The 12168-nt window shown below is 46.5% G+C and overlaps 1 protein-coding gene across 5 annotated transcripts in view; it reads right to left on the bottom strand.

Moving 5' to 3' along the window:
- The window catches only part of SLC7A2 (solute carrier family 7 member 2), a 65396-nt gene that overhangs the window by 16612 nt on the left and 36616 nt on the right, over window positions 1-12168 (bottom strand). For 4 of the 5 annotated variants that reach the window (XM_007495618.3, XM_007495617.3, XM_007495616.2 and 1 more), the window contains 4 exons: window positions 3415-3805; window positions 2922-3077; window positions 1771-1936; window positions 92-225 (listed from right to left, as the gene is read on the bottom strand). In XM_007495618.3, coding sequence (XP_007495680.1) covers window positions 92-225; window positions 1771-1936; window positions 2922-3077; window positions 3415-3790 — 832 coding nt within the window. In that variant the 5' untranslated portion in view covers window positions 3791-3805. Of the gene's footprint in view, window positions 1-91; window positions 226-1770; window positions 1937-2921; window positions 3078-3414; window positions 3806-5226; window positions 5741-12168 lie in introns of those variants that run through there. The other variant, XM_007495619.3, reaches the window with a different exon arrangement.

Raw genomic sequence — 12168 nt, 5'->3', positions numbered from 1 at the left:
TGCCTTCCCAGGGAAAGCCCTCCCCCCACTCCCCACCCCTGCAGCCCCCCACATGCCCGCCTCCTTCAGCAAACATGGAAGGGCTGCTTACCGGTTGTTGCGATGCAGTCAAAACCCACAAAGGCGTAGAAGCAAGTGGCGGCTCCGGCTAACGTCCCTGAGATGCCGAAGGGCATGAAGCCGCCCACTCCATAGATGGTGGTTTCATTATTAATGAGCGGCTCTCTGAAGATGGGGAGAGGAGCATGGGGCTCTGAGCTCAGAACTCTGCCTCAGTTTCCTCATCTGAGGAAGTCTGCCTCAGTTTCCTCATCTGCACACTGAATCTAGCTCTACGGTGGTCTAATTTTTCACCTTTCCGAAATTTGGCTTTCTCCTCTGTCAGATGGGGGCTAGCCTCAGTGGCTTCTCCAGTCCCTGCCCACACTGGGGAAACTGGGGCACACTACTGACGCTAATAAGCTTGAGCCCTCACTTTCCAATTCTGATCATGTGATTCCCCCTTGGGTGACAGCCAAGTCTCTCTGGACCAGCCCCCCTCCAGAGGAATGAACGGGGGACAAAAGGCTGCACACACAGGCTGGACCTTCCCCCCTTCCCCCCTGAAATGAACTGGGGAGGGGGCACTAAATCTAACAAGAATTATGAAGACTCGCGCCTGGCCCTCCCACCACCTGAGAGAGGCACCGTTATTATTTGGGGGACTTGCCCAGGGTCACACAGCTAGTATAGAAGCAGGCTCTGAACTTGGGACCCCCAATTTGCATCGCTCACCCCAACACTCTATGTGGCTTCTTATGAAGCTATGGTTCTCAACGTCTTTCCTCGTTTTTCACCTTTGTCAAACATTTCATTATTACTGACCCTCCACATGGTCTATGTTCCAGTCCAAGCCAATCATCCTCTGACTCTGGAATATTCCCTACATTGTCTGGACTCTGCTAGGTCTTGTTGATGCCCAAAATAGCTTCCCTTCTCTTCCTTCACCCACTGAATTCCTCCTCCTCCTCCTTTAAAGCCCACCTCAATTGCCACCTCCTCCCAGAAGCTCCCCTTGATTTCCTGGAGATGACTTTTCCCCATTTGCTTTCCCTCCAATGGTTGGGGAGGGAAGAGTAGTGTTCCTCAGCAGTATGGTTCTATCTAAAACAGGGGACTCCCCCTTCCTAAAACAAGACCTCAGCACTGCTGCCATGGCTGGATGGGGCCCCAGGGAAGGTTGGATCCAGCCAGGATAAGGATAGAGGTGAAAAAGTGGGAGCCAAAAAGGGCTCAGCACATCTCGAGTGGTGAGGGATCATGGGATAGAACAGGGATCCTGAGCTGGGAGGGACCCTCAACTCTATTTCTTCCAGAGGGGAATAGAGGCAGCTGGGAGGGGAGAGGAACCAGCTCTCTCCCCCAGCTGGGCTAATACCCCATCCTTCCTTCCTGACCTTGTCTCTCTGGGGACTTGGAGAGGTTGAAGCCTAAAGGAAGAAGGGGCAGAAGGGTGGCCGAGGACAGTTAGAAGGACCCAAAAAGCTATCTGAGAAGCCTGAGGTTGTCCAAAACCTTGAGATGCAGAAGACTTCAGAGGTCATGGGCCCAAAGCTTTCCTTGGACAGAAGGGGAGACTGAGGCCACAGGAAGGGAAATGACTTGCCTAAGGTCACACTGGCACTAAGTGTCAGGGGTGGGATTTGTCCCTCAGTCCTGAATCTCATAAGGCAGGGCTCTTTCCAGCATAGCCCAAGGGAAGTCCCCTCAAAGGACCATGGATCTGTTTACCTGTTGCTAATGGAGAGATTTTTGAGGAAGTCCTCGCTGATCCTCCAGTTCTCAATGTTGCCCTTCACAAACCCCGCAATGATCACGAAGATAATGACCAGGATGTTAATCATGGTGAAGATTTTATTCACCCAGGCTGACTCTTTGACTCCAAAGGATAAGAGACCTGTGGACAGACGATGGACACGGAGCTCATGTTGAGGGAAGGTGGCCTGGCAGGGCACGCTTCTCCCACTCAACTGCTTTGGGGAAAGGCATGTGCCCAGGAGGGCGGCCTCCAGCCATGTCCACTGAGAGAACAGGCACAGCCCCTTCAGCTTCCCAGGCAAAGCTAGAAAGGGCCTCGAAGGCCGTCTGGTCCAGCCCCTCCTTTTCCCAGAGGCCACAGAGGGCCCCCAACGCAGGGTCGTGACTTGTTCAAAGTCACATGAGGAAAGCAGGTTAGAGGCTTCTTGCATCCTCTGAGGCCACAGCTCTTTTCATGGCACCATGGGGGACTCCTCTTCTGTCCACTGAACCACATGGCCACACAGTGAAAGGAAATCACCGCCAACCTTAGAGAAGACTCGTCCACGTGCAATGGAACACATAGGACAATGGTGAGCAAAGGTGAGACATTCTAATCTCTGCCCACATTGACTCCTGGTCATTGATGCCTTCCATCTCTGGGGAACAGCCAGGAAAACAAGGAAGGGCAAAGAGCCCCATCTCAAAATACAGAATCCCAGCAGGTCCCAGAGAACCGATGAAAAGAGAATGATGATTCAAATATTCAGACATTTGGAGGCACCCAAAGGTCTGAGCTGTAACTTTCCATGGCTCCCTATTACCTCTGGGATGGAATAGAAAACCCTCTGGCACGGAAAGCCCTTTCCTGAATTCTAACTGGCCCTTTTATACATGTTTCCTTGCCTTCTATGGAATGACCAGACTGGCTTTCCTACAGCCCCTTCCACTTTGGCCATTCCCTCATTCCTGTGTTCTCCTCCTCCTCCTTCATCTCTGTCTCTTAGAATTCTCAGTTTTCTCCAAGCCCTTGCTGCCACAATACAGGTAGGCTCCCCTTTGCCTCAGTTTCCCCAGTGTCTGGCACACACAATGGGTGCTTATAATGAGGGCGTAAGGAACTGATGGAAAATCCAATACTTTACCCGACAGGAGGAGGACAAGACACACAGCAAAAAAGTCGGGATACTCTGCGAGCCCTGGGGAATTCATGCTGAGGTGGTCCTGGAAAAAATGTCCAATCCGTTTGTTGAGCAGCTCATCAAAGGTGCTACTCCAAGCCTTGGCCACGCTGGAGGTTCCTTCACAAAAATGGTTGGGAGAGCAGGGACAGAGAATTAGCGTCTGCAATCATTTTGGGAGAGAAACAGACAGAGCAGGGCCACGTGAAACCTGGAAGGGCACCGGGGGAATGTGGCGCATGGGCACTAGGCAAAGCCAGCTCTTTCTGGGGCGCCGGGGGCCTCTCTTCCCTTGCAGGGCTCTGGCCAGTGGGGAGGGCTGCAGAAGGGGCAGGATGGGCTGGGGGATGAGGCAGCATTTGCACCCACACAACTGGAATGGGAGTTCAACACAGTGACATAGAATGCCAGACAAAGTCTTAGAGGCGGGACCCTTGGGTTCATTTCCCAAGCGTACCTATAACGTAAGACAGGAGGAGATTCCAGCCCGTGATGAAGGCCCACAGCTCGCCCACAGTAACGTAAGTGTACAAGTAAGCAGAGCCCGTCTTGGGGACACGGGCCCCGAATTCTGCATAGCACAGCCCAGCCATCACGGAGGCCAGAGCAGCGATCAGAAAGGACAAGACGATGCTGGGCCCCGAGCTGGACTTGGCCACCTCCCCGGCCAGAACGTAGACCCCCGCTCCAAGGGTGCTCCCCACCCCAAGAGCAATCAGGTCCACGGTAGTCAGGCAGCGGCAGAGCTTGGAATCTTCCACACTGTCCAAGTTGACAACTTTCCTCCGAATCAGGCATCGGACAAAGGTCAGCATGGCGCCACAGGGAATCATCTTGTAGGTGGTGATCTGTGGGGGGAAGCAGAGGCAGCTGTAACCCCCTCCGGTCAGCCATTCCCCAAACGCTGGAGGAGGCAGAGACAGAGGTCTTGGGGGGCACGTGTCGGGCAGCAAGGACCTCTTTCCCCACCCACCCAGAGCCAATGGAGAGGGGGCAGCATCCAGGAAGCTGTCCATGGCTAGAGCACCATGCACGAGGCTGGGGACCAAAAGCAGTTAGTTATCCAGGCCCCCTGCTCAGTGATTTACAAGTAGCATATCATTAGATGCCCACAACACCCCTGAGAGGTAGGTGCTACTGTTCTCATTTTACATTTGGGGAAACTGAGGAAAGCAGAGGGTCAGTGACCTGCCCAGGTTCACCGAGCTAGGAAATGCCCATGGTTGCCTCTGAAATCAAGTCTTCCACCCAGCTGCTTCCGTGCTAGGCGGAGTGCTAGGTCCATTGTAGGAAGGCCACCTGGTTGTTTGAGCCGGCAGTGGCACCTCGGGGTCTAGGACAGAGTCCAGGTCTCATCCCTGAGAGGCACAAGGACTTGACTGTGCCCCTTCCTCTGCCTCCTGGGCCCCCATGAAAAGAGCGGCTGCGTCTGTAGGAAGGACCTATTCCCAAAGAGAGCACTTCTGAGCTCTTCTGGAGAAATGAGCTGCCCTGGAGGGAGCCGCAGGTGAGCTTAGCAGCGAGCCCTTGTCTCCTTCAACCGAGGTCTCCTGGGCACGGATCTGTGGGCAGCAGGAGGAACAGACACCCTGCTTACAGTGGCTCCCCTGCCAACGACCTTCAGTGGGCAGTCAGAAGGGTGGATGGATGGAGGCCAAGACCTGACTCCAGGGCCCACTTCTGGTGATGGCAGTGCAGGGAGGAAAGGAGACCCTGACTGAGTCTGGATTTGCAGTAACATCCCCAAGGGCTTCTCTCACCGAGAGGATGCTTCGTCCAGTGGAAGCAAAGGAAGATGAGAAAAAGTGGCGGGCTAGTGGGCCACGTCTGCCCACTGTCATGGGCACTCCCTGGCATTCAGCCATTTATGCTGTCTTCGGCAGGGATAGCGATCCTCCCTGGTCTTCCATTTCAGTCTCGTAGAACTCTCTCTAAAATGACCTCCAGTGCCCCATCCTCCTGGGGAAGTAGTCTCTGCCCCATTCCCTTCTCCACCTTTGAGTGGGGGATGCCACCCTAACACGCCCAAGGAGGCAGGGTGCCACCATGGCAGGAGGGGAGCCAGGAGCGCTGTCGTGTGGGACGGCAAGGTAGCCCATTGGAGGGCAGGAGCCCCAAGGGCCATCCCGACGGGTCCCCCACATTGGGAGGACGCAGCGCCAGGAAACAAAGGGAGGCAAGAAGTGGGGGAGGCCCTTGGCTGCTGTTTCTAGGCGTGCCCATGGCATAGGAGGATGGAGGCTAATACGAGAGGGGACAAGTCGCTCACCAAGATCCCCAAAGAACTAAGGCCAAGGCAGGCTCCTGAAGCGAGCTGAGCCGTCTCCTCCGGGTGACCTGGGCCCTACTTCAGGATCTACCTCAGAGCTTCTCCCTCCCCGTTACGGGGCAACGTCCCAGGGTCCCTGCCTCTCTGGCCTCCTTTGCCCTGCTCCTCCATCGTCCCCGGGTGTCACCCCTGCTCCCCCTGGGCTGCTCTCCTCCCACTGTCCTAGGGGCGAATCCAAAACCCTGATTTATCTTAGGCACACGTGGCAGGTTCGCCCCAGAGTTGGCATATGTCCTGCCTGGCAGAACAACAGCCTGGACCATGAACCTAAAATAAATCTGGAATTTCAAAGATCAAGGAAATCAGTCAAAGGCGACTACACGGACGATTACTGGGGAGGCTCGGGACAAGACTGCGTCTTTCCAAGAGGACCCCGAGGCTGGGAATACAACCTCCAGGGATTCCCCAAAGCAAAGGATTTGAAGCAGGAGGAAGAATGTTGGAGGACCTGGGTCCGAAGCTCAGCTCAGCCTCTTTCCATCCGGGTAACCTTGGAAACATCACAAAAATGTAAACCAAGCCATTAAGTGACTTCTAGATGACAGGGGTGGGAAGGGGCCCAGCTCCTCTGCCTCCTCTGTCCTCGGTTTGTTCATGCATACAATGAGGGGGCTTGACAACACCAGGACCTCGAAGGTCCCACCCCACCTGAATCTACCATCCGACCATCCAGCCTAGCTCAAACCCTCTCGCTTTCTAGTGAAGGAAGCGGAGGCCCAAAGGGAGGGCTGAGTGCCTATAATAGTAACAGAGCAGAAAGTAACAAGATTATTTCAAATGAGCACATACTCCATGACCAAACTAATTACATTATATCCACATTCTATCCCCAAGACATAACTAAAGACAACATGCAACAAATCTCCTCGTGAAAAACTTCAAACATCAAAAGGATGAGAAAACTTCAAATTCATATTCTTTACAAATTCTAAGAACTTATACTGTACTGCTTACATGAAGAATAACTCATGACTTCTGACAAGCACGTGAAGAATTCGTAGCTTACTTCCATGCACCATGAAAATTTCAGTCTTACATACATGCACATGGAAATTCCGCATGCATGTTCCTGATTGTTCCAGTATGTTCCTGATTGTTCCAGTTTGTTCCTGAATTAAAGAACACAGGACTACAATCAGGAACGATGGCAGACAAGAGTGGTATGCTGACCAGATGACGAAGGACACACAGTTTCTACAATCAACATCAAAGGACATGGGAGGAGTTTGAGAATTTGGACTTGTGATCATGAGGTTATGTAAGAATGTGACATACATGTTACATCACATATATGCATACACATGCTCCATAGAAATACAATGTAGGAAGCTATCTCATGGAATGGGGACGTATACAACATTCGCATAGTTGCAAAACACCAAAGTCACACTGATATATACATTTCTGTGGAAAATTCAAACAAAGACATTTCTTATCTTCATGAGTTCCACAAAAATCAAGAACAATGTATATGGATGGACATATGTAAATCTGTATAAATACGACCTAGGGACACATGTAGATACTAACGTACTAACAAACTAACTATATTAGGACAATTTATTAATGTTCTGATGACTAACTATAGGGACAGCTTAGAGACTTTGTTCAGTCTTAGGGAAGTAGGGACAGACATAAAAGTACTTAAGTATAGAAGTTAAGATTACATTATGATTGTAGGTTAGCAATTGTTAGTAATAGAAAATTTTACTTGGTTGAATTTATGGACATTGGGAGATAAGACAGTTACATATTCAAAATGCTGTCAAAATTATTGGAATTGTTTAAAATTGTTACATGAGTTATTATGTCAGAACTATATTTCATGTAAATGCCTATTACCGAAATCATTTTTCTATACCCAAAACTTAGCATAGAACTAGATAGACAAAATAACTAAGATAAGTTTAGGATTTGTTATTTTGGGAGGGTAAAGGGTTAAGAATTAGAAATATAACAAAACATATCTAGAAGGTAAGTGTCATTAAAAATTGCTGGTTGCATTTTTGTTAAGACAAAAAGGGAGAAATTGTGAAAGGGAGAAATTATAAGGCATGTAAAGGACAGAAGCTGGAGGTTGATCAGCTGTCAATCAAAGGAAGATTCCATTTGGAATGTTACCGGGAAACAGTTGAAGGCAAGAGCCAACTGCTGACTGATTTCTGGGCTTCTTGGCTGATGGTGGTGACCCTGAAGGAGGAAGCTGGGCTTATCTCTGGGACTTGGGATAATCAAGTTGGAGGTGGCCTGGCTGATTTGAAGGCAGAAGAAGAAGGACAACAGTCCATATATCTCTCTCTGACTAGCTCTGTTTCATGGTAGTGACTGAATTGACATTCTCTCAATATCCTCCAACCTAAGGCTCACCATAGATAATAGGGAAACCTCCAACCCTCTTACCTCCATTCTCTGCCCTTTCCTGTCTTCCCCAAATAAACCCCTTACTTGAGATAAAAGAAGATAAAGACTGTGTCATTTGAAACATCATAGCTCACCCTGAGTGGGGGGAGGAGAAGAGGGAGGAAGGGAGGGTAGAGAAAAGAGGAGAATTGCCAGATCTATTAGTTGTCAAGTACCCATCAAATATACCCCCTCAATATTATCTATTACACCTGGCCTCAATCATCAGTAGAGTCCAAATTCATTGTCCTATTCCATTACCTGACTCTCAGGAGGGCTGGAGCCAAAGCCTCTTTAAAGGAGGTCTGTGAGATCTAGCCTCATTGGCTCAGAAGCCCTCTGGAACAGAAGGTGGTATAGAGATTGTCTCCTCATTCCCTCCCTTGCCAGGGCTGGAGGGTTCAGTCCCCCTTACCTTCCCCTTGCCTATCCTTTCTCAGCGCGGACTGAAATTCCAAACTGCCCAGCCCTAGGGCTCTGTCACTGGCCTGCCAGGGAAACCTTTTGGAGGAAAAGATGCTTGGGAACAACTGGACAAAGTGGGAAGGGTGGGATTTCAGCCAAAGCCCCACTGCGATTACCATGGTCCCAGCTGACTTTTTCCACACTTTGGTGTTGCTTCTCAGCCTCTCTGTTCCTAGACAGATTTGGAAAAACCTGGCTCAAGTCTTGGATAGGCATTTGCCAAGCACTTGCCAGGAGATGGTACTGTGTGGATTCCTGGGGAGCTCCATGAAGCCCCAAGGGACAAGGCTGTGTCTGCCTTTGAGGAGAAGGTGTATGTTCTACTTTGCTGGCAAAGTGATTTCTTTCCCTTTAACTCCACACCCTTGGTTTTGGTCCGCTGGTGGTCCAACAGCAATAGGATTTAGCCCACTTTCCAAATGAACTTTTGTTGGACAACCAAGCTTAAATGAAAAGCTAGGAAGGGAGGAGAGCCTCCATCGGGTGCCATAGGACCAGTCATTCTTCCATGGGGCTTCAGCGGTCATATGAATAAACAGTAACCTCAAAATATTGAGTGGAATGAGAGAAAGTCCAAGAGGCGGCAGAATGCAGGACTGAGCTAGTGAACCTCCATCCAACCCCCCAGCACTTTCCAGGTGTAAAACGGAGATTTGAACCCTAGACTTCAATCCCCAGAAGTCCTTGGTACTTCCCAGAATTCCCTATAATCTCACCTGAGTCTCCACCTGGGCGAGATCACAAGGAGTATTTAACTGGCAGCAATGCCTACTTTGCCCTCTTCCATTTCAATGATGTGGTAAGTAAACTAAGTGCAGGGGTTTTGAATGGGCTAATCAGCCCCAGGCACGTGGTTTTCTTATTTTGTATTTTCTTTATTCCTTGATTTCTAATAATCCTTTAATAAACCTCATAAAATATAATATTTCTATTACTAGAAACTAAATTTAATTTTTAAAGTTTTGGCTGACCACGTCGGTTGTGACAAAATACCTTCAATCTTCTTAACTTTCCTAAATCTTTTCTCTACTGTGACTAAGTTCAGCTTTTAATAGCTTATTTTGATCAGCTGTAGAGGGAACAACTGCCTAGATAATTTTTGAAAGCCCCATTTCTCCAAGGCTTTTCAGCAAAGCTTCTGATTCAACTTGCTCCTGCTGCCTGCTTCTGCGCTCCAGTCTTCTGCTCTGGACCTGCTTGACCCAGATCGCTCTCCTGACCCTGATCCACCACAGCCCAGCCCCAGATGATCTCCAGCCTCCGAGCCAGATCACCCCAGGCCAGCCCCAGGACCCAGGCTGCTGGTAGCTTCTCCTTGTGTCTTCAGAATAAAAAAACCAGCTGGTAAAAACGGGGGTGATCTTTCCTTAGGCTACAATTAGCCTCCATGGTGGCAGGGGACCACAGCGGGGGACAATGAGGAGAAGGAAGAGACTTTGTGAAACAGGAAGTTGATTACAAGCATGGCATATTTCAAAGAATATCTTTTGAGTGCACTGATTCTGTTATTTATCTCACCTGAGATTCACAGGAGAAATTCAGCTCCCTGCAACTCTTTGGCTCAATTTGAGATTCCTAAAACCCACCCTCACTATGGGGGGGAGCTCAGTGGTTCAGTGGATTGAGAGCCAGGCCTAGAGACAGGAGGTCCTGAGTTCTAATATGGCCTCAGACACTTCCTAGCTGTGTGACCCTGGGCAAGTCACTTGAACCCCATTGCCTACCCCTTACCAATCTTCTGCCTTCTGACAATAGGCATCTAAATGGATAAAAAAATGAACTTTAAAGAGACTGGAGGTTATATTTTTAAGGCATTTCAGACTCCAATGTTTTATAAAAACTTTCGTATTTTATTGCATTTTGCTGATTGTTTTGTCTAAGATTTGATTTTGTTGGTTTTAAGTTCATATATTAATGTATTCGATACTATTCTGTTACACTAAATCATTTTAATGTACTGGGTTTTAACTACTGTTATATTCTGTTGTTTTCCCCCTATAACTACACTGAACAAATATTATTGATTAATCCCATATAAAAACAGCTTTTTTCTATTTTTGACTTTGCAAAATTGTCACATAGAGGAAAGATAGACTTCATCAGAACTGGTTACAATTGTATAGCAAACTTTGGAAAATTTAATAAGTTTTAGCTAAATACATCAAATTTATTTTAAGGGGTCTTTAGACATGATTTTTAGATTTTCTTCCCAATAACTCCGATCATTTTGCCTGCCCCTAACAGGAGTTGAGGTCCATTTTAGTAGCTGAAGTGAAATACAATTATAACCCTCACCTCCCCACATTTATAAAAATGTGAACCAATGGGACATCACAGTCTCATATAAAAGGAGCCAGGAAGTTAATCCCAGGGCATTGTACCCCTGGATGACTCCCAAAAGGGGAACATCTCTTATTTATAACTCTTCAGCTCACTTATTTCCACCAGAATGATATCTAGATTTCTTGATTATGTTCTAGACCCAAATAAGTTTTATTTTGTTTAAAAATGTATTTGCCAAGGTTGAAATATTTGCTACATCTGTAAAAATTGTGGCAAATATGCGTCAGTTCATAGGTTCTTTAAATGTCATACAACAATTATTACAATAGAAATATTTTCAAAAGTGCTACACCAAATAATTTGTTCATTTAAATAGTTTCAGATAACTCCACTTGAACTAATATTCATACAAAAGCTTACAATAAAGTAGAAATTGATTAGTAAAAAAATGTCATACAACAACTTATGTAAAATATGATAGTGGATGTGTTTGTTATTGTCATTAAATGGACTATTATAACTTTGGGGATTTTGATATGCTGTACTACTGTTCTTTATAAAAACTGTTACTTTGTAAAAATCATTTGCTTGTACTCACAGTGGATCATGGCCAGATAAGAAGAGGAAATGGATCTCATTTTTGGTGAGAAGCCTTGTATTCTATATTTCCTTAGCTGATACAGTGTGTCAATGATTATAAGCTATATTTTTATTTTTAAAACTTTTATTATTATATTTTTCTTGCATGTGCAATATACTATTTCAGTCTTTTATTTTTTCTCTCCTTTTTATATTTGAAGCACATGTCACCAGAATTAAGATTTTCTTTAACTTTTTTATTTAGCAGTAATATAAGTTTAAAATATATTTGCTATAATGTCAATGCATGACCCAAAACTTTGAGACTATAAAAATGATGCCACTGATTGTTTAAAAAAATTTATGGGACTTTGCTTAATGATTCTGTTTGATTACAGGACAAGAGCCATTGCACAGGGCCAAAGAAGCACGAAAATTAAACTGCATAGTGCCAATCGAGCACAATATCAGAGACCAACCAATCCCAAAGGGATTGATGAAAATTCTAAGCCAATACAAAGGACTTGAACCTAGTGTGAGACTCAAGGTTGTGACGCTTAACACACATTAAGATGTAGGCCTTCCTTATATTCACACTCTTTGTGAAAATACTTACAGACAAATATCTCAAATTTGGCTCCTACCTGGCTCCTATAATCTAGTCCCCATTCTGTCTTTCATAGTGTGGCAAACTTTCTGTAGTCCTGGCTACTCGACTGGGTAAATGCTTAATTGCTTATATCATTTTAATTGGGCCCTGATTCAAGGACCTGTTATTTTTGCTTTACTTGGAATTTTTACACATAAGACTTTGATAGTCTATATTTCATCCAGGAATTATCTTTTTAAAATTTGGATTTCTTTTTATGTTTTTGATTTCTCTTACCAATTGATTCATATACCTCATAACTCATCCATGCATCCCTAAGTAATCCCTGTGTTTTTCAATCACCTTCTTCGGGGGAGAGGGGGAATGTAAAATTATTATTATTTTAAATTGCAAAGTTTAAATTCCTTTTGAGAAGAATTTCAGGATAAAAAACTTGCTACCTCTCCAAATCCAAAAAGTGAACTGTTTAGAGAAGTCCTTGATGTCTCCACAGACCACAAGCTGCATGAGAAGATCAAGAATGAACTTTGGGTGTGGTTGATTGA

This window comes from Monodelphis domestica, chromosome 6 (genome assembly GCF_027887165.1).
Source record: "Monodelphis domestica isolate mMonDom1 chromosome 6, mMonDom1.pri, whole genome shotgun sequence".
Taxonomy (NCBI): Eukaryota; Metazoa; Chordata; class Mammalia; order Didelphimorphia; family Didelphidae; genus Monodelphis; species Monodelphis domestica.
This window is presented reverse-complemented; position numbering and strand designations above follow the sequence as displayed.